Raw genomic sequence first — 22,103 nt, forward strand, 5'->3', positions numbered from 1 at the left:
TCAAAGTAGTGTAAATTCCATTTACGCTGTTCCTGCCTGCATCTTACACCCTGCTATTATGTGCTGAACTGTCTCAGGAGCATCTTTGCACAGCCTGCCTCTGGGGTGGTGTAGTAGATCCCACCTCTATTGATCTTGTACTAAGTGCCTGTTCTTGTGCTGCCATGATCAGTGCTTCTGTGCTGTCCTTCAGTCCAGCCTTTTCCAGTCACTGGTAGGATTTCTTGATAGCCACTTCTTCTATATGTCGATGGTACATGCCGTGTAGGGGCTTGTCCCTCCATGATGGTACCTCCTCCTCCTCCTCTGCATCATCAGATTTCTGCTGTCTGAGCTATTCACTTCGCAGTTCATCTTTGGGGGCCACCTTCCTGATGTATTAATGGATCTTGGTTGTTTCGTCCTGGACAGTGGCTCTGACGCTCACCAGTCCTCGGCCTCCCTCGTTCCACTTAGTGTACAGTCTCAGGGTGCTGGACTTGGGATGAAACCCTCCATGCATTGTGAGGAGCTTCCTTGTCTTGATATCAGTGGCCTCTATCGCCTCCTTTGGCCAGCTTATACTTATACTATAACAGCGGGGTATCTGATGCCTGGCAGGGCGTACATGTTGATGGCTCGTATCTTGTTCTTCCCATTCAGCCGACTTCTCAGGACCTGCCTTACTCTGTGTAGGTGTGACTGACTTCCTTGCAGCCTCCTCAAGGTTCCCATTTGCCTGCAGGATCCCAAGGTATTTGTAGTTGTCCTGAACATCTGCAATGCTGCCTTCTGGTAGTTCAACACCCACAGTTCTGATCATCTTCTCTCTCTTCGATACCATCCGACCACACTTATCTAGTCTGAATGACATTCTAATGTTGTTGCTGTAGATCCTGGTGATGTGGATCAGTGAGTCGATGTCTCGCTCATTGCTGGCATACAGCTTGATGTCATCCATGTAGAGGAGGTGACTGATGGTTGTTCCACTTCTGAACCAGTACCTGTAGCCACTCCTTGAGATGATCTGGCTGAGGGGGTTCTGGCCTATGCAGAACAGCAGCGAGGATAGTGCATCACCTTGGTATATGCCGCACTTGATGGTAACTTATGCAATTAGCTTTGAGTTGGCCTCCAGAGTTGTTTTCCACAGCCCCATTGAGTTCTTGATGAAGGCTCTTAGTGTCCTGTTGATGTTGTACATTTCCAAGCATTCCAGTATCCATGTGTGGCATTGAGTCATAGGCTTTCTTGTAGTCAATCCAGGCGGTGCACAGGTTGGGGTGCCTGGTCTTGCAGTCTTGGGTGACCGCTCTATCGACCAGTGGCTGGTATTACTGGTATTACTACCAATTCCTTTCTGGGCCCTGCTCATGTATTGGGCCATGTGCCTATTCATCTTAGCCGCTATGATGCCTGACAGGAGCTTCCATGTTGTACAGAGGCAGGTTATTGGCTGTTAGTTGGATGGGATTGTGCCCTTCTTGGGGTCCTTCATGATCAGGACTGTCCATCCTTGGGTTAACCATTCTGGGTGGGTCCCATCCATCAGCAGTTGGTTCATTTGTGCTGCCAGGTGTTGATGGAGTGCAGTTAGTTTCTTTAGCCAGTGGTGTGGATCAGCTCTTCATACCTGACACTTGTTCTTGGATGTCTGCCATTGTAATGGTTACTGGATCTTGTTCTGGGAGATTGCGGTGGTCTGCTCTTAGATCCACTAGCCACTGAGCATTGGTGTTATGTGATGCCTCCTTCTCCCATATGCTCTTCCAGTATTGTTCAGTCTCAGCCCTGGGAGGATCTGTTCTCATGTTATTACCTTGCCACTGAGAGTACATTTTGGATGGTTCGGTGGAGAACATCCTATATATTCTCCTGGCTTCTGCTTCTCCTGTGTATCTCCTCAGGCGGGTAGCCGGAGCTGTTAGCCTTTGCTTGGCAGTCTCCAGTACCTCAGGTATAGACAATTGGTTGTACTTCCTAGGTATCCCTTTTGTCCCCCACCTTTCTGTAGCTCTGAGAGTTGACTAACTTCTCTCCAGCCTCCTTCTCCATGGAGGGTAATGTTCTTTGTGGCTCGTGGTGTTCATCTTGTAGCCAAGCATCTCTAGGATCACTGTTGCTGTGGTGTATATCAGCTGATTGGTCTCAGTTATGGTCCTAGTAGGGATAGTACGTAGTGCTGTATTCACATCCTCTAGCAGACTTTCAGAGGTTGGTTGCTTCTCCCTATCTTCTTCTTAGCAAAACACCTTTCCACTTTACTGGTGGAAAAATTTGTGGTTTCTCAGCAGATCTATCCCAAAATTACACAAAAACACTGATTCTATAAAGAATTTCACTGTAGACAGACAAAACCACTTTGTCTTCACTTCTGTCCATTTTGCACTGTTTCTTCTATAGAAAGAGCATTTTGTGAGATTCTCCTTGACAAAACACCTTTCCACTTTTATGGTGGAAAAATTAGTGGTTTCTCATGAGATTTAGCCCAGAATCATAGAAAAACAGTGATTTCATGAGGTTGTTTTGGGATACACAGAGAAATATCTTTTTCTATCACTTCTGTCCGTTTTCCACGTCTTCTACCTTGAAAACAGTGTTTGGGAAGCAACCTACTAGAAAAAGCCTTTCCACTGTCATGGTGGAAAAATTTGTGGTTTCTTATCAGATCTAGCCAAAAATCATACAACACAACAGTGATTCCAATTGGTTTTGGGATGCACAGAGAAATACCCTTTTTATTACTTCTACCCTTTTTACACTTCTTCTCCCTTAAAAACAGTGTTTTGGAAGGATCTCACAGAAAAAGACTTCCCACTTTCATGGTGGAAAAATGAATGGTTTTTCATCAGATCTATCCCAAAATCATATAAAAAACTGATTTTATAAAGAATTACATGGTATACAGACAAAACCTTCACTTCTGTCCACTTTCCACTACTTTCTACTGTAGAAACAGTGTTTGGTGAGCTTCTCCTTAACAAAACACCTTCCACGTTAATGATGGAAAAATTAGTGGTTTCTCATCAAATCAGACCAGAATCATAGAAAAACTGCAATTCCATGAGGTGTTTTGGGATACACAGAGAAGTACCTGGTTGAAGAATGGGATGCCATCCCACAACAGTGTGTGACCAGGCTGCTGACCAGCACGAGGAGGAGGTGCCAGGCTGTTGTGGCTGTGTATGGTTCTTCCACACGCTACTCAGGCTCCTGTTTGTTAAATGAATAAATTGTTAAATTGCCAATATGTCTTGTTTCTTCAAACTTCAATCATCCAATCCACCAAACACCAAACAAGAGTCAATGGCAGAATAAGCTGTTTGGCATTGGCAGAGAAGATTTGGCATATTTTTCATGGGCGCAATCCACATACTCAGCTCTGCTGCTCATCCCACAAATGCATGTTCCTTACAAATGTGGCACTATTTAAAAGGGAAATAAACAGGCTTTCCAACGGTATAAGATTTATTGCCAAGAAGCATTGTTACAACAAAGAAATAATCTACCAAACACAAATTTCCTTACTTTTTGTGCTATGTTTATATAAGTGAAACTCCTCACTGACATGACCATCTAAACAACCTTCTGCAAACAGAAAGGATCAGTTAAGGAACCCACATCTCCTGTATGGTCACCAAACCAGAGCACTGACCCAAACCACCTTTGATCAAGTTACAAAAGCCAGCAAGATGGAAAGACGAATTCACACCCCAGTGTAAATTAATAGTACCACTTGGATAAACGATCCCCACCATTGGTTATCACAACTCACCTCTAAGAGCCAGTCACATACAGAGATGAGCTGGCACCAACTTTAATCCCACTTTGGACTCTAATTTTCAGGACTTGAAAGACTGACCCAAGAACTGATCTCTGGGCAAACCAGCATAAGGCACAAGACATGCTGCACAATATGTAACACACAGACACACAGACACAGACACACACACACACACACCCTCAAATGGCATGGACCCCTGCCGTTTGCAGTCAGATCAAGGAGAACAGAGGACTGTAAAACCCATGGACTTTCAAATGTATTTTTAGAACTTGTCTATGGACAATTATTGTTGTATGTTGATATGTGTGTATATCATATATGTGTCGTAATGTGCTTTACTTAGACTTTTATTCCACTGCCTTTAAGCCAAGAAATATACCACTAACATAATTCCATCATCCTTGATAACACTAACATCATGTTTAGTACCATTTTGTTTGGGTCTCTTTCAGAATGCTAAAGCTACTATCAAAAATGAAAAATTAAGAATCATGCAATTGGTGAATTGTAAATACTTTGACTAATGGAGTAACCATATTCAGGAGTTGGACCCACCTGTCAGTGGACAGGAGGGGACTGACTTCTGGGCGGGCAGACCAAAACTTTAAAACAGTATCTTATCTGAGACTCTGAGGTGTTTTTGTTTTTGGGCTGCTTTTTGGGGGGAGGGCTGCTGCTTTTTGCTGGTTGCTGGCTGCTGGGTGCTGGTTTCTTCTTGCTTTTGTCTTTGTCTTCTTGCTTTCTGCCTTGCCGGTGGTAAGCTTGCATTTTGCTAGTCTGAAGATGTGACTCAGAACAATAGGAGGTGAAACCTCAGAATGTAGAGTCAAGAGTTGAGGGTCAAGCCTAGGAGGGCATGAGAGCATAAACCAGGAGCTCTCTTCCAATGGGAACTTTTCAAGTGTGGACCCATCTACTATACCTACTCTAACATGAGTTATGTCATTGGATTAATAATTTCATGTTGGAGTTGTGCACAATAATAATTGATAATTCCCCCTAAAATCATAGAGCTATTTGAGTGCACGAATTCCTACAAATACTATAATCCCATAATAGTGATTCTGGAATGAGATTCAGTATAGACAGACAAAAACCTTTCTTCTTCACTTCTTTCCATTTTCCACTGTTTTTTCTGTCAAAAGTGTTCTGGGAGCTTCTTCCTAGAAAACATCTTTCCACTTTCATGGTGGAAAAATAGCATTTTCTCAAGAGATCTAGTCCAGAAAGACAGAAAAAGGGTGAGTCTGGAAATAGTTTCAGGAAAGATAGACAACAACCTCATTTCTTCACAACTTCTTTCACTGTTTCTGCTGTAAAAACGGTGTTCTGGGAGCTTCTCCATAGATAATTACCTTTCCATTTTCATGGTGAAAAGATAGCATTGTCTCATCAAATCTAGCACAGAATAATAGAATAACAGTGATTCTGGAGACAGGCTCAGGATAGACAAACAAAAATCTTTCTTCTTCACTTCTGTCCATTTTCCACTGTTTCTTCTATAACAGTGTTCTAGGAGCTTCTCCTTAAAAAAACATCATGTAAAATTAGCGTTTTCTCATCAGCTCAAGTCCAGAATGATAGAAACACAATGAGTCTGGAGAGTTTCAGAATAGACAGACGAAAATCTTTTTTCTTCAGTTCTGGCTATTTCCACTGTTCCTTCTGCAAAAACAGTGTTCTGGAAGTTTCTCCATGGAAAAATATCTATCCCTTTTCATGGTGGAAAAAAAGAGCCCTTCTCATCAGATATAGCCCAGAATCATGGAAAAACTGTCCCTAGAAAAACATATTTCCACTTACATGGTGGAAAAATGACCTTTTCTCATTGGATCTTGTCCAGCATAATAGAAAAAGAGTTAGTCTAGCATTTCATATAGTCTTATGGTTGTAATTTGCAGTCGCACAGTGTGCGAGTAAATTATTTTTCCACTTCGCACATATCTATTTTTAGGTACAAATGCGAGTGAAATACTCACACTGTAGAGTTCTGTGACAGTACACATTTCAATCAAACTTTGACCAGGTCATATGGGTTAAAAGTGTTAAAAGTGCACAATTTTGATGACACAGCTGTGAACAAGTCAGCCTTATATGACAAACATCATCTGATTCACATGAAATTTTCAAGGTGTGCTCTACAGTTGATATACAGCAACATGATGTTTATTTAATGCCTGTTTTCTAGCACCATATAGTGGACACAGGAAATGATATTTAACTCCTTCATGCAATGTTAGATAACAGACAACTAAAGTTACACGTCTTTGTCCAGCATGTACTTGTGGCACTGTACATTTAAACGTACAAGAGACATGAAGTGCAATCAGGCAGATTCCCAGAGCCTTGGAGACAAGCTTTGTGATTCATCAGCTTCCAGAAAGTCCCAGAAAACGCCATTTTATTGACATGATTGGTGCTACTGGTGGCTCGATTACTGGGCGTCGTGATGGCCTGATGACGTGTCATCATGCAAGCTTACAAAAACAGCCTGCTTGAGCTTGGCTCTTCCTACTTGGTCACACCGACATCGAGGTAAGACGTGTTTTCATCTCTGTTACTGTTGAGATTTGATGACAGAAGCCCTTCGACTGCGCCGTGGCCCGACGTGCGCAAAGGAGCGAGGGCTCGTTCAACGCTGCTTGCGCCTTTAATTAAAGTATTATATCTATCATTTTATAATGCATTATCAGTGCTTTTCTCTCATCAGGCAACGTGAACCCTCGCCAGGCCAAAAAAAATATTTTTTTAATGCAAAAAATAACGCCAAATATCCATTCATTCAGAAATCAATAGCATTTGGGAGCCTCTGTGCAGCACTGTTCCAAAACGTGAGTTAACCTCTGTGTCGTTGCCTGGAAAACTCTTGGTAGCGTAGCTCCTTTTAAGGAATACGGCAGTGCATAATATGTGGTGTAGTGGGTGAGTGAGTGGTTGAGTGAGAGCGCCGGCAGCAGAAAAGTGATGTGAATGCGAGCAGAGCAGAGGAAAAGGTTAGCAATAACTTGTCAGTCTGACAGTAAATGTACAATACAGACTACAGTGTGTCAGTTAATAATTGTTGCAGCTTGTCAAGACCAAGAGAAGTCACATCTGTTGTTTCCCCAAATGCTGGAAAAGTGAAGGGGGTTAGCTCCAAAGTGAGCAACAATGGGTTAGCCTAACCTGAAGACGCTAAACAGAGAAATAGAGAACAGAGAAATGTCTGACTGCTTAGTCTCCCAACTTTTACTCAGTGCACCCCCAACCCTCCCGCCAACCTACGGGAAACACTGGTTACCCTAAGTGCAATAAAAGTTTTGCTAGTAAAAACTTAATCCAAGTCAGTGAGTGGATGCGTATTTCTCTTCACACAGAATTATTTTTAATAGCATATGCCATCAAAACTGTCACACTGTACAGCCTTGTTATGTTATTCTGTTTTATATATTAATAAAATATATTCTAAAGTTAAATTATAATGTACCCTCTGGTTTCTTCAGGCCAATCAGACAGTAACATAGAGCATCCGGTCAATTTTCAAAATAAAACACCCTGTGCAGACTCCCCATTTTATATCAATAATTAACACAATTAAAAGAGACAAATTAAGAAACCATGTAGCCTACTTACCGATAGTACAAAAATCAAGGAAAATGACCAAATCAACGAAATCTGAGCAAGTTAACCAAATCAGGCAGTTTAGTTGCCCTGCTACTATAGTAATTACGGTAGCCTAAAGATGCTCCTTCGGCTTTGACTAGTCTGTGGTAATTACTTTAGTAGGAGTGCAACTGAATTTAAAAGGCACATGGCTTCCCTGCAGACAAAACACTCCGCCTCTGAAACGTTCCCGGTGGGGTAGGATGCCCTGCAGAGGACAGAGCAAAACCCCGTCGGTGCTGAAACGCATCACACAAGCGCCTGGTGGGACCTGGTGTTAGAGTAATCACATTTTCATGCATTATGACAGTGATTACTGATGCATTATAAATTATTATAATGTATTACAATTATAAGTATTATAATGCACTGTAATCCTTGCAAAAAAATGTAAGTGAGTGACCTGCAATTATTAAGTATTGTGATTATATACCTTGTCATCATAAAATGCTTTATAATGTGTTATGATTATTATTATAAAGGTTATGAATATTTATGAGTGCTTATAACTATAATTATACAGGGCTTTCAGCAGATTATAACACAATATAAGAATGTTTGTAATGCATTATGGACATGAGCTTCATAGAAAGTGTTATCATAAACATTTCTGAACTAAATTGTCTCTCTCCCTTTTTTTGTACATATACATTGCAAATGAATGCACATTTCTGGCCATCTATATTTTATAGTACATACACATTAGCTTTGAAGGCCATTTCAAATATGCACAAACCGCCTTACCTGCTTTCCCAGGGCTACATCAGCACCTTAGCATGTTGCACTTAGCCTAGCTTCTAGGCCACAATTAAGCCTAAATGGTTAGCAGCTAAAAAGCACCATTAGCTATCTTCTCATCACATCACACAAACATTATATACTGACTGACATTTTTACTTCATCATACCTTTCAAGATACGCACATAACATAATTAAATTATTTTGGAACAAAACCTTAATGCTAACCAGCTAACCTCGAGTGGCTAACTCACCAGGATAATCCCTTAATTTGGAGGGAAGCGCCTGCTGGAGTCCTGAAGATGTTTTTTTCACTCTGCAGCTAAGTAGTTTTTTCTCTCTCTGGCAACACGCAAGCTATACCCGTCATTTATGTAAATCTTACATTAAAATGTCTTATTTTACTCTTTCCAAACATACTCACTTTTGGCCCCACAAAAGTAGTAGTGTGACCTGCAGTAACTGAAGGAAAACTAGACACTTCCCAGCTAGCAAAATTGCTGTGGCCCATGTCCGGCCCACACCCACACTTTCATGTGGCCCACATACCGTGTGGAATGATGGCACTTGGGCGGTCCGCTCCTGTTTGCCAGATCCAGGCCACAAGCAAACCATAACAATGCCACATGTAAACCAAAAACTAAACAAATAAACCACATCTGGGCCATATCTGGACCACAGTTCATTTTTATTCTGGCCCTGATTGGGCCCGCATTCGATATCCTCAAGAACAAACGAAATAAACAAATGGTAAATGGACTGTACTTGTATAGCACCTTTCTAGTATTCTGACCACTCAAAGCACTTTTACACTATGAATCACATTCACACACATTCACCTGCCCATCAGAGGAAATCTAGTCATTCACACACAGCAATTTGGGTTTCAGGAACAATTTGGGGTTAAGTATCTTGCCCAAGGATACATCTACATGCGGACTGGAGAAGCCAGGAATTGAACCACCGATTTCCCGATTAGTGGACGACCCGCTCTACCTCCTGAGCCACAGCCGCCCAAGAACTGGCCCACATTCCTAATATTCATATTGCCCACATCCTGCATGGAATGGTGGCATTTTGGCAATGCACTCCTGTTTGCCAGCAATAGGCCTAGCACCACAGTCAACATAGTTTGCAAATTCCGGGACCTGGATAAAGCATTTGTGTGTCACTGGAAAGACAGCTGCCTTAAGCTGTGCAGCCCCAACAGTTAATCAGTTCAGTTGGGTACATGTGGGGTTCAACCCTAATTGCACCAAACAAGGCAGTGGAAACCAGTTTTAGACTAGAGGTGGGGACTGTGGCTGGACTGTTAGGACAATGATCCCTGGACTAACATGGAACAGTAAATTCCATGTTTATAAGAGGAGGAGGCCAGGGCACACTTTGCTGTAGAAAAATAATCTTCCAGGAGCATTTCCAGTGAATCTCACCTTCCCAGTTATAAACATTATCGGTGTGTATGCACCTACACTGAGCTTCACCTCTAAAATTTTATGATTAATTTAGAACCACAGTAAATCATATGTCATATCATATCATATCATATCATATCACATCATATCATATATCACATCCAGATTAGCCAGTTCTGAGTGCGCCATATCTTGGCCTAAACTAGCCCAGATATGTATTACGATGACCAGGCCACATTGGCTGCATCATATGTTGGCCACCTCAAGCTCACTTCCAGATTAGCCAGCACTAATTGTGCCGCATCTTTACCTATAGTGGCCCAGTACTGTTCAACCATATTTGGGCCATATTCACCATTTCAAATATGGGCCATACTAGGCTCACATCTGTTCAGCAATATTTGGGCCATATTTACCATTTCAAATGTGGGCCACATTAGGCTCACACTATGACAGCCAGTGCTGACTGTGCCATACAATTGCCAAAAGTGGGCCAGATTTGTTGTATAGTATTTAGGCCATATTTGCCATATCATGTGTCGCCACTTTAGGTTCACATCATGTCAAGCCAGTGCTTACTGTGCCGTATCTTTGTCAGAACTGGCCTTGGTATGTTTTAAGATAACCGGGCCACATTTGATGCACCATTTGTGGGCCACTTTTGGTTTACACCCACATTAACTATTGTCGACTGGGCCAGATCTTTGCCAAAGGTGGCCCACATTTGTTTTGTGATATTTGGGCCATATTCACTATGTATCACATGGGTGACTTTAGGGTCACATCCAGTTTACACATCGCCAAGAGCACCACACCTTTGCCAAAAATGGCCCACATTTGTTTTGGGATATTTGGGCCATATTTATTATTTTACATGTAGGCCACTTCAGGCTCACATCCATTTTGTCCGGGCCAGAAGAAGGCCAGCAGTGCCGTATCATTGCCTGAAGTGGCCCACTTCCGTATGCTATCTGGGTTCTCTGTGTGGAGCTGCCTAGCAAGCTTCTACTGATAGCCTGTGTGAGGCGTTTAGGGAAGATTGGTAAATTGTGGCGTCTATTGATAGTCTTCATGTGATGCTTTAGACCATAAATTAGCATAACACATCTGTCAGCAGATGTCCTGACTCCTTGCAAGAAACAGAAAGGCTGCTTTACTTTTCCACTGCAGCACGACTAAACTGTTTCAGTAATAGTTTCCATTGTAGCAACTAAACTGTGTCAGTAATAGTTTCCACTGCAGCACAACTAAACTGTTTCAGTAAGAGTTTTCACTCCATTTTACTGTACGTTTATGTAACATAAACGTACAGTATACAAGCATCACATGAAGACTATTGGTAGACGCTACAATTTACCGATCTTCCCTAAACGCCTCACACAGGCCATCGGTAGATGCTTGCTAGGCAGCTGAGCACAGAGAAGTATCTAGTTTTCCTTCAGTTACTGCAGGTCACGCTATTCAGACAGGAGTGTGGCCAAAAGTCAGTAAATTTGGCAAGATTAAAATAAAGCGTTTTAATGTGAGATTTACATAAATGATGAGTAGAGCTTGCTTGTTGCCAGAGAGAGAAAACTACTTAACTGCACAGTGGGAAAAAACATCTTCCGGACTCCAGCAGGGCGTTTCCCTCCAAATTAAGGGATTATCCTGGTGAGTTAGCCACTTGAGGTTATCTGGTTAGCATTAAGGTTTTGTTCCAAAATAATTTAATCATGTGTTAGTTTACCTTGAAAGGTATGGTGAAGCAAAAACTCAGTCAGGATATAATGTTTGTGTGACCTGATGAGAATATAGCTGATGGTGCTAAGCTTTTTAGTCGCTAACCGCTTAATTGCGGCCTAGAAGCTAAGCTAAGTGCAACATGCTAAGCTGCTGATGTAGCCCTGGGAAAGCACATATGGCAGTTTGTGCATATTTGAAATGGGCTCAAAAGCTAATTTGTATGTACTATAAAATATAAAGGCCAGAAATGTGCATTCATTTGCAATGTATATGTATAAAAAAGGGAGAGAATTTAGTTCAGAAATGTTTAAGGTAACATTAACACTTTCTATGAAGCCCATGTCCATAATGCATTATAAACATTCTTATATTGTGTTATAATCTGCTTAAAGCACTCTATAATCATAGTTATAAGCACTCAAAAATATTCATAACTCATAACAATAATCATAACACATTATAAAGCATTTTATAATGACAAGGTATATAATCACAATATTTAATAATTGCAGGTCACTCACTGACATTTTTTTGCAAGGATCACAGTGTATTATAATTCTCCTAGTTGTAATACATTAATTTTATAATGCATTGATAATCACTGTCATAATGCATGAAAATGTGACTATAAGTTACTTCAATGCCAGGATCCTACCGGGCGCGTGTGCACCGCATTTCAGCTCTGATGCAGTTTTGTTCCGTCCTCTGCATGGCATCCTATCCCACCGTGGATATCTTCATCTTGGCGGGATGCTGACATGCTGATGCGCCGTTCCAAGGGGGCAATAGGACCCAAATCAAAGGGAACCAAACTAAGGAGCATTCTATTTTATTTGAATTTTTCCTGAGATCTCAGATTATTTTGTTCTTCCTGGGCCCAAGACAGACTTAAAAACTGACCACAACTGATGTCATAAAGAAACTCAAAGTTGACAAACAACGTTAAAGGAACAACAACACAACAACTGATAATAAGTGCATTTTGGTCCAACAGAGGATCCATTTAATTTGTGTATCGAGCACTAAGAGTTGAATACTTCTTAATTTCTAATTTACTGCAATTTTGTTTGTACATTCATTTGGTTTTAATTTTATTTTTTGTAGTATAATTGAGTTGAAGATTTTCATCAAACAAAGAAGTTTTGTTTTTTCTAAAGAGTTTCTTTGAATGTATAAAAAGAGGTTATCAGGAAAATGAAAAAGGACAGAACACCTTTAAAAATATATTTTCTATTATTTTTCCTGAGTCAGCTGTCGTGTGTGTTTTGTGTGGCCTGGAGGTCTTTTCTCTTTGTAGAGGTATTATATTTTTCTCTTTTGAATTGGCCTGTTAATCCTATACTATTTTTGAATTTCATGTTGAATTTGGTTTAGCTTTAGTTTAATTTTCAGTAGTTTGTTTTTATTAGTTTTGTTTTTATCACAGATTTTTGGAGAGCTTATCAAAGACTGTCACAAGATGGTTCCATCCACTATCAAGTCAACCATAGGCGACACTTTCTGTATCACAGACAGGGTCTCATACACAACATATTGAGAGAGCCTGGTGTCATCTACCACTTCGGGGGAACCGAATGGCCCAGCTCTTAAGATGAACCTCAGATTCATCAAGTGGAACGACCGGTTGGCCAAAAAACACGATGGAGTTGTTGGACGCTTTTTTAAAGACATCATTGAGTGTTATTTTAGGTGTAAAAGTAGCACAACATAAGTGCTATGTTTTCATATCAGAAACCTTGTATAAACTTAATTTCTTTGTTAATGTATTGTCTCAAAATATAAAAGTGACATTTGTTGAGTGGTGTGAAGACATTATTATCAGGCCTCAATAAGCGAGCAAGGACTTGGGCAATTTATAACTTGATTCTTGATTATGAAGTTGTACTTGTCGATAACTAGCAATTTATGGTGGCTACAATTTTTAAAAAAGGGATATTTAGGAAATTTGTTACAAGGTTTGACTGATCTGCTGAAATTATACAGAAATGGCTGAGAATGTAAATGGTTAAAAATCATACTTCAATTTACTGTCCTGCAGAAGTTAGGCAGAAACTACTTGGAAATTAAACTGCAACAACTCTCTTCACTTTAGGGGTCCGCTCAACAGAAATTAGACAGAAACTACTTGGAAATTAAGTTGCAACAACTCACTTACTTACCATGAAATTCAAGGTAAATGCTGGGGTAATTTGGGGGCAATTTCAACAAAATTTCAAATAAGTTACTTGCTAATTATCACCTACTTACCACGAAATTGGACGTACATTTTGGAGTAATGTCAAAAAAATTTCAAAGAGGTTACTTGCTAATTATCACCTAAGTACCATGAAATTTGAGGTAAATTTTGGGGTGATTTAAAAGAAATTTCAAAGAAGTGTTACCAACATTTCGTCTCATCTGAGCACAACAGTCCATCTACACTCCCCGCCTTTCTGCAGCCTCCCCACTTCTCACTCGACCTGCGTTAAGCGTCTCTGTTCACAGAAGCAGCCATCTGTCAGCTGCAGCTCCTGGGGAGCTGAGAGGACAGCAGCCGGCCAAACTGGCTGACTGATAGCAGAAATTTACTGAACCAAAATATTTTGCATGTCAGCTCCATGGGAAGAAATCAACATTGTTTGTATTTATTGATTTATTTCATATGGTTAGTGAGTTGAAAACACATATACAACGGGATATTTGTGTGATTTAAACAGCTACCTGCTAAGATTACACTTCCCTGAACATGACAGAAACAGACTCAGACCTAAAAAAATGCATGGGTCTCCGTGAGACTGTCTCTGATTCAGTTTGGATTGATACATTTAATAAAATGGAAGTATATCTGTTCCATGAGAAAACATTTTCTATGTGAATTGGTCACGGCCTCTCTCTCTTTAAAGGAGCAGCCTTTTCTCCATTCAGGAGTTTTTGTTTTTGAAAGCCATTCAGTCAAACATTATAAATTGAGTGGTCCAGACAAAAGTAGTTGAAGCCTTGGGCTAATCCTGCCATTTATTTACCCTTACAGTGACAAAATCTTAGTCCTCACAGTTTATGGTCTAATGGTCTATACCATTAGGTATCTCAGCTGTCAGTGTGCCTGCAGAGAATGTTGCCTTTGGCTCTGTGAGGCTCTGATGTTTAATAGGTGCCAACAGAACACACACACACACACACAAAAAAAGAGCAAATCATAGTCTCCCCCCTCTTATTTCATCAGGTGCGGGACAATGATATAGTATGATGGACAGTTTGTTGTAAGATTCCATATTACATTCTGTTTGAATATGGGATGCTATAATTCAACAGGTGTCGGTGTATGGTGTTTTAAAATCTTGTTCCATGTGCCCTTTTATAACTTTGAGCACCAGCTCGTGTAAAGGTTACTGCATGGCCCTGGTGGGCGACGTGTGCCTGGGTAATACACATAAATCCAATGAAGAAAGTGCTCTGAAAACGTACATTTTGGAACATGGGTGTCCAACATGTTTCACCCCTTGTGATAGTTTCCTCAGGGTCAAGAATGACTACAGCCTAAGAAGCATTCAGAGAGTAATACCATGGACTGTAATGCAAATTATGCCAGTGAAAGCTACTACTGAAGAGAGCTAGGAGAAGCTGTCTTCTGCCAAGGTATAAATGACAACCAGCTTGTACCTTACATTTAGGACAGGACCTTCTTGGAGATGATGGAGAAGGAATGTGTCAAGGATGATAACAACAGCTGGGTTGCTCCTCTCCCATTTCACAGCCCTGAGACATCTCCTGCCCGATTGATGTCACTCAGATGCACCCTCAACAAGAAACCAGAAATGAAAGCTCATTACATCAAGTTTATGCAGTACTATTCAACAACAATCATGCAGAGCTGGCACCACCTCTGTAAGAAGGCCAGGAATGCTGGTATCTGCCGATGTTTGGTGTGTATTACCCCCAGAAGCCTAGCCAAATTCAGGTGGTCTTCAACTCCAGTGCACAGGTTGATGGGCTGTCACTCAAAAATGTGCTTCTGTCGGGACCTGATCTGAATAACAACTCATTGGGAGTCCTCATCAGATTCTGCAAAGAATCAGTTGCTCTCACTGCAGACATCCAGCAGATATTCTACAGCTTTACAGTAAAAAACAATGACAGGAGGGATGTTCTACAGTTCTTGTGGTTTCATGACAACAACCTCAACAATGATGTTGTTGATTTCAGCATGAGAGTTCACATCACACTTTCACACTTTGCTATATAAACGTCTGCCAACTACAACATTGGAATGTTCCTTGGAGGAAATAGTATGGTTAAGAGTTTAGCTGACTGTTTATCTCAACATAGGCTCACAGAGAGAACACTGAGGGAGAACGGAACACCCAAATTTAATCATAGGAATTGTGATAGTTCTGTCAGTTACCTCTACTTAAATGTTCTATTGTATGTTGACCACAGAAATCTACACCCTCCTTATATTTTCATTTGGTCCAGCCACTGATCACTCCACACCACTTGTATTTACCATCAGTCTTAGTACATTTGAATCCTTAAAGGCAACAAAATTAATCAGTATTTTATCCTAAACTTAGGATACATCCCGATTACGTACATTACATCCCAATAGGCTTGATTATTGTTGCCAAAATCCCATTTTGCAATGCTTTGCCAGTACACATCTCTATGTATGTATATTGTGTGAATATTATTGATAAATCTCCATTAGAAGGTAAGTTCTAATGTCAGTCCCTAATGTTCCCAAGAACAGAAGAGTAGCGGCTGATTGTTTGATAGTCCATATCATATATATATTCACTCCAATATTCACTACAGTGTCATTAGATATCTGTAGTCCATGGTGACACTGACTGTATCTTACTTGGAAAAGCAAGCGCTTAAGTTGCAAATTTTCTGCTGGACCAATTTACTGCACTTTTCAAAACATCCACTAGATGTCACCATGGAGATGTAAATCACAGCATCAGTGAATTGTTACTTGTGGATGACTGTTCCAAGATTTAAAATTCCTGAATAATCAGGATTCCGCTGGTAAATCCCTACCCTGTTCTTTTTTGCACTACCTGCATAATTTGCTTTTATGTAATATATAAATTATTCTACCTGTTCATTGAACACAACTTGCTCGGACCTTCAATCTATTCAATCTGTTAAATTGAATTCTAGTGTCTAATGTCTTATATATTTTAGTGTTACTAGTTTTTGTATCTGTCCTTGTTATCTAAATTGATATTATCCTGCACACGCTGTAGACATTTTAATGCAAAAATGGTAAATCCCTACCCTATTCTTTTTTGTACTACCTGCATAATTTGCTTTTATGTAATGTATACATTATTCTACCTGTTCATTGAACACAACTTGCTTGGACCTTCAATCTATTCAATCTGTAAAATTGAATTATAGTGTCTAATATCTTATACATTTTAGAATTACTAGTTTTTGTATCTGTTCTTGTTATCTAAATTGATATTATCCTGTACATGCTGTAGACATGTTAATGCAAAAATGTTCCCACATTTTGTGCTTGTGCTATACACACTTACTATTTTAATTATGTCCATGCCCACAAGTTGACAAAATGACAAATCTGAAAGGCAAAGAATGACCTCTGTAAAAATTATCAATATGAAATATCACAAGATTATTTTTGCATTCATAATCTTGGTGTCACCAGGCATCTTGTAATAGTAGTAATAAGCTTGGCCCTATTACTACAGACTACTTTTGTAGCTTTGGCCTAAAGGCTTACAGTTTGTAGTAATTGGGTCAGGCTTCCCTGCTGCAGTGTTTAGTACCAGCCACATCTATTGTCTCTCCACAATCTGATACGTGAATCAACTAATAATTTATGAATGGTGATCAGGTAAGGCCTGTGAGAGAAGCTCAAAGTGCCCCTTTTAGGACCCACCAATTTCGACAATTATGATGATGTTGCTTCTCTCTTAATTCTTTCTGGCTGTAATGTGAGAGTAAGAAAAGAGTAAGATAATTAAGCCTCTGCTCTGCTCTGCACTAAGTTGAAGCAGAATGTGTGTTCCAACCTTCAGACAAATTATAACAAGCATGCAGTTTGGAATTGGTCTCAAAAAATACGTTTCATGACAGAGCTGAGGGTTTATGAAAAAGTTGGTATACCTTTATTGTTTATTTCATTCATTCAGTTTTCTGCTACAAAACTCAGACAAAACCAAAGTTATCGTGCTTGGCCCTAAACACCTTAGAAATACATTATCTAATGATGTAGCTATTCTGGATGGCATTACCCTGGCCTCCAGCACTACGGTAAGGAATCTGGTTATCTTTGATCAGGATATGTCCTTTAACCACATAAAACAAATTTCAAGGACTGTCTTTTTTCACCTACATAATATTGCAGAAATCAGACATCCTGTCTCAAAAAGATGCAGAAAAACTAGTCCACGCATTTGTTACTTCTAGGCTGGATTATCATAATTCCTTATTATCAGGCTGCCCTAACAAGTCTCTAAAGACTCTCCAGCTGGTCCAGAATGCAGCTGCATGTGTACTGACAACAACTAGGAAGAGAGATCATATTTCTTCCATTTTAGCTTCACTGCATTGGCTCCCTGTAAAATCTAGAGTAGAATTTAAAATCCTTCATCTCACCTACAAAGCCTTTAATGGTCAGGCACCATCATATCTTAAAGAGCTTATAGTACCCCGTATCCCACTAGAACACTGCGCTTCCAGAATGCAGGCTTACTTGTGGTTCCTACAGTCTCCAAAAGTAGAATGAGAGACAGGGCCTCTCTATGTTTAAGAGTGGGCTTAAAACTTTCCTTTTTGATAAAGTTTATAATTATGGCCGGCTAGGCTTGCCTAGGGCCAGCCCTTAGTTATGCTGCTATAGGTCTAGACTGCTGGTGGATTTTCCATGATGGACTGAGCTCCTCTCTCCTCCTCCTCCTCCTCCTCCTCCTCCTCTCCATCTTTATGCATTCATGTACCATTAATGCATGTTACTAACTTTGCTTCTTCCCCGGAGTTTTTGTGCTTTCTCATCTCACAGGATGAGGGACCTCGACCCCCTGTATTGGCTTCCTGTAAAATCCAGAATCCAGATTATGGACAGTGTGGTCCTGTGGATGTCCTGAACTCCCATGCTTGCTATTATTATTACTAGTCATATCTCTATTATTACTATCATTGTTATTGTTATTATTGTTGTTATTATGCTTCTCTGTGTGTCTCTCTCTCCCCTCTCCCTCTCCCGTCTTCTTCTCTCAACCCAACCGGTTAAGGCAGATGGCTGCTCTGCTTGAGGTTTCTTCCCATTAAAGGGGAGTTGTTCCTTGCTGCTGTCACAAAGTGCTTGCTCATGGGGGAATGTTGGGTCTCTGTAAATGAAAGAGTATGGTCTTGACCTGCTCTATTTGAAAAGTGCCCTGAGATAACCTTTGTTATGATTTGGTGCTATATAAATTAATAAAACTGAATTGAGTTCATTTACTGGTCTGACAAAGATAGACAGACAGATTCCTTGGTCATTCTTCATAACTACGTTAGCTTTGTCATCAAAACCCTCATTAATTCCAATGCATTACATGGATAATTAGTGAAATTGTTTGGTTTGCTGTTTATATTAATTTATATTTCACTCAAAGTATTTTCACCAGAAGCTTTATTCCTAGTGTTGAATTGTTTCCAATATTTTGAACATAATTAGGTTGTCTTAAACTGTGAAGTCATTATTCCTACAGGATGTGAATGCAGCATGCAGACTCCATGAAGAGCATTGGTACACATGTACCACCCCGTTATCCAATTTGTAGAACAACAGGTCTGCCATGTGAGCTGCCTTAGGGCTATGCTTATTGGCCAATGGATGACCAATGAGAAAAAATCTGAGTGGCTCGTCCGTATGCAGCCAATCAGAAAAATACCAATCAGTGGGTGTGGCTACAGAGCTGGGACTGACTTAATTTGGTTAAGAGTAGGACCTCCTCTCTGTCTGTCTGTCCTTGTTATCTGAATTCAGTTATTATCCTGCACACTCTGTACATATAGACATATGTCAATGTGAAAATGTTTGCACATTATGTGTGCATGCTGTAGGTTAAACTTAATATTTTACTTGTGCCCATATCAAATTTGTTCATACTGAACTCATATTGACATCTCTCTATTAAAGGAAAGAATCTCTGACTATACTTCTTTAGGAAACTGACTATACTTCTTAAGGAAATTTAAGAAGGCAAAATTCCCATCACTAGTTCTTGTTAACCTTTACAGAGGAGCAACAGAAGGCATCCTGACTAGACATACCCACTCAAATCGGAACGATCTAAGAGCCCAATATGATCGACCCACTTTATTTTAGGATGCACATTATTTTATTTTTAAATGCAGCCTTTTTTTTTAGACTACTTGAAATGAGAAAAGAACGTTTATTTACTATCATAGTACTTATTATTTATAACATCTGTGTATAATAGAATGTTAGTTTCTTTCATGATATTGGTGTATATGAACATTCACTCCTCACATCAACTGTATTAATTTTTTATGCAGTGAAGTAGTGGCTGGAGGCTAAGCAATTGGCCCATTCTGAACAGGCACGTTTTGAATGGGTACTGAACTAGTTTATACAATTTCTCACTTATGTCTTGTCCTTACCTGTGAAAGCTGAGCAGATACAATATATGTTTCCATGGTTCATTGATATATTTGTAGTTATTATGATTTCTAATTACTTTATGTACACAGAATAAGGATTTTAGGATCTATATTTTCCTGTCTGGCTTGATATGCCATTCTAAACAGAATTTAAGCATATAAAAATGAAATGAGTACCTAATTATTAATCACACTAAATGGATAATATGAAGTCAATCATCAGTCATTTTCCAGTCATTTTAATTCCTGAAAACAACAAATTCACAGCTAATACTGAATTAAGTTATGCTAGTTAAGTTATGCCCAACAACAGACAGTACATTTTTTGTTACAGGTATTTTTTTCTCAAAGACATTGAGCTGAGGGAGTGTGTGTAAATGCTGTGGATTATGAATGTTGTAACAAAACACAAAATTGTCTCATATGTGGGCCTAGACAGGTTTAATTTTTGTTTGAATCAGCCCTGCATGACACAGGTTTGTATTTGGTCATGTAGGGCTGGGTGTTGTCTAGTGCTGTTTATGTGTGTGTTGCAATATCATGCATAACATAGTATGACTGTTAAATACAACTTATAATAAATAAATAATAGTGTTATTAGTATGTCTGGGGACTTTGTCCCTAAACATCATGATCAGTATAGCTCTGATAAGCCTTTTCAGATTGTGTTACTTAGGCTAATGTTGTCTTGTTTTATTAGGACAAAAGTTATGTGGGCTATTATAATGCCCGGATGATTAAAGAAACTGTCACAAATTGAACATACATTTTGTATTTTATATTGAAGTTAGGGAGATTTGGTAATATACTGCCATTTTACTGCTAATGCCAACAGTATGTAAAATACAACAGTAAATTCACCAAGCATAAGAGTCCTGATGTATTGTGTTATAGCAGCCACAGTGTTATGTAATGAGAGTGTTAAATTGTAAATCTGACTTGAAATCTGACTCGAATTTCCCATATGCAAGTAACTGTATGTGAATGGCATAGCCTAATTTTTAAAAGACAAACTTTTGGTTGACATAGGTTATACTGTCGTATACGGAATTTTTTTTTTTCCATATTTGCCTGTTGTTGCTAGGGGAAGTGACGTCAGTTGCAAATAACAGCTTTCACGGTGGCGGAAAAAAATCCGAGGAGTGAAGCTGTGTACGATTTGGAGTGAAGTCTAATATCCGTCTTAATCCTTCTGTTTTGGGGCAATAATGACCCCCAAAATACGAAGAACATAAACTACGCGCTTGACACTATTTGTCGATATCTAAATTACAGGTCTTCGCTCCCTAGAAAGATACAAATGGGATGGTGAAATTTGGATCTCTACAGAAGGAACTGAAATCAGGAATTCTGGGGGAAGGTGGAGAGTGAATTAAGGGGATCATAAACCAATTAAGGAACTTGGAATATTTGCGGAGCTTACGTGGAGAAAAGGCAAAAAGCTGAACATTCGGGGCAACCAACGTTAACAAGGTCCAAACGAAGAATTAGACATAACGTTAGCCCATCGCGAAATGGAACTGAGAGTGGGGAACCGATACAGACTGGGCAGAAAAATCGGAAGTGGCTCTTTCGGGGACATCTATTTAGGTGAGTAAAACATGTTATCTTCCACTTGCCCGCGTGTTCACTTCACAGCAATCAGTTGTTACCAACCCCTTATTAACAACCTTTCAAAATATTTCAATCGAGTCGAAATGACATCCGTAAGCTCATGTCATGTTTGTGGTTACCGCAGCTGACGTTAGCTAACATTAGCTACCTAACTGTTACTTTTCCTTACCTCTGTTATGCCAAATTAAGTTACCAAGAGCTGTCTGCTTAAAAGATATGGCCAGACAATGTGTGGAGTGAGCTGAAATACCTTGACCGAATTGTGTTTATTGCAGGCATTACAGGAAACGTAAGACACTTGTGTAGTTTGTTTAAATGTTAATATGATACAAAACCAGTTGAATTTAGCGTTAGCTGGTTTTGCTGTCCTAGATTCATCTTTATAAATGTTTAGTGGTTAGATTAGTCTGTAACGTTATTAAGCAGATTTTTGGGGTGCCCAGAACAGAGCTGAATCGAGGCAGACCCAGCCTAAAATTGCAGTTGTTTGCCAGTAGCCAAGTTAACACGGCTAGCAAATTCAAATGGTCGAGAAACCAAACGCTCACCCCTCCCCCTTTATCGGCCAAAAGGCCATAGTCTCATAAAAA

The 22,103-nt window shown here is 39.8% G+C and overlaps 1 protein-coding gene across 7 annotated transcripts in view; it reads left to right on the plus strand.

Annotated features, from left to right (window-relative positions):
* The first annotated feature begins 20,992 nt into the window (after window positions 1–20,992).
* csnk1db (casein kinase 1, delta b) overlaps window positions 20,993–22,103 on the plus strand; it is a 35,167-nt gene continuing 34,056 nt past the window's right edge. For 5 of the 7 annotated variants that reach the window (XM_042396305.1, XM_042396303.1, XM_042396301.1 and 2 more), the window contains exon 1: window positions 20,993–21,489. In XM_042396305.1, the coding sequence (XP_042252239.1) occupies window positions 21,414–21,489 (76 nt within the window). In that variant the 5' untranslated portion in view covers window positions 20,993–21,413. The remainder of the gene's footprint in view (window positions 21,490–22,103) is intronic. The other 2 variants (XM_042396307.1, XM_042396308.1) reach the window with 2 other exon arrangements.

This window comes from Thunnus maccoyii, chromosome 20, assembly GCF_910596095.1.
Source record: "Thunnus maccoyii chromosome 20, fThuMac1.1, whole genome shotgun sequence".
Classification (NCBI taxonomy): Eukaryota; Metazoa; Chordata; class Actinopteri; order Scombriformes; family Scombridae; genus Thunnus; species Thunnus maccoyii.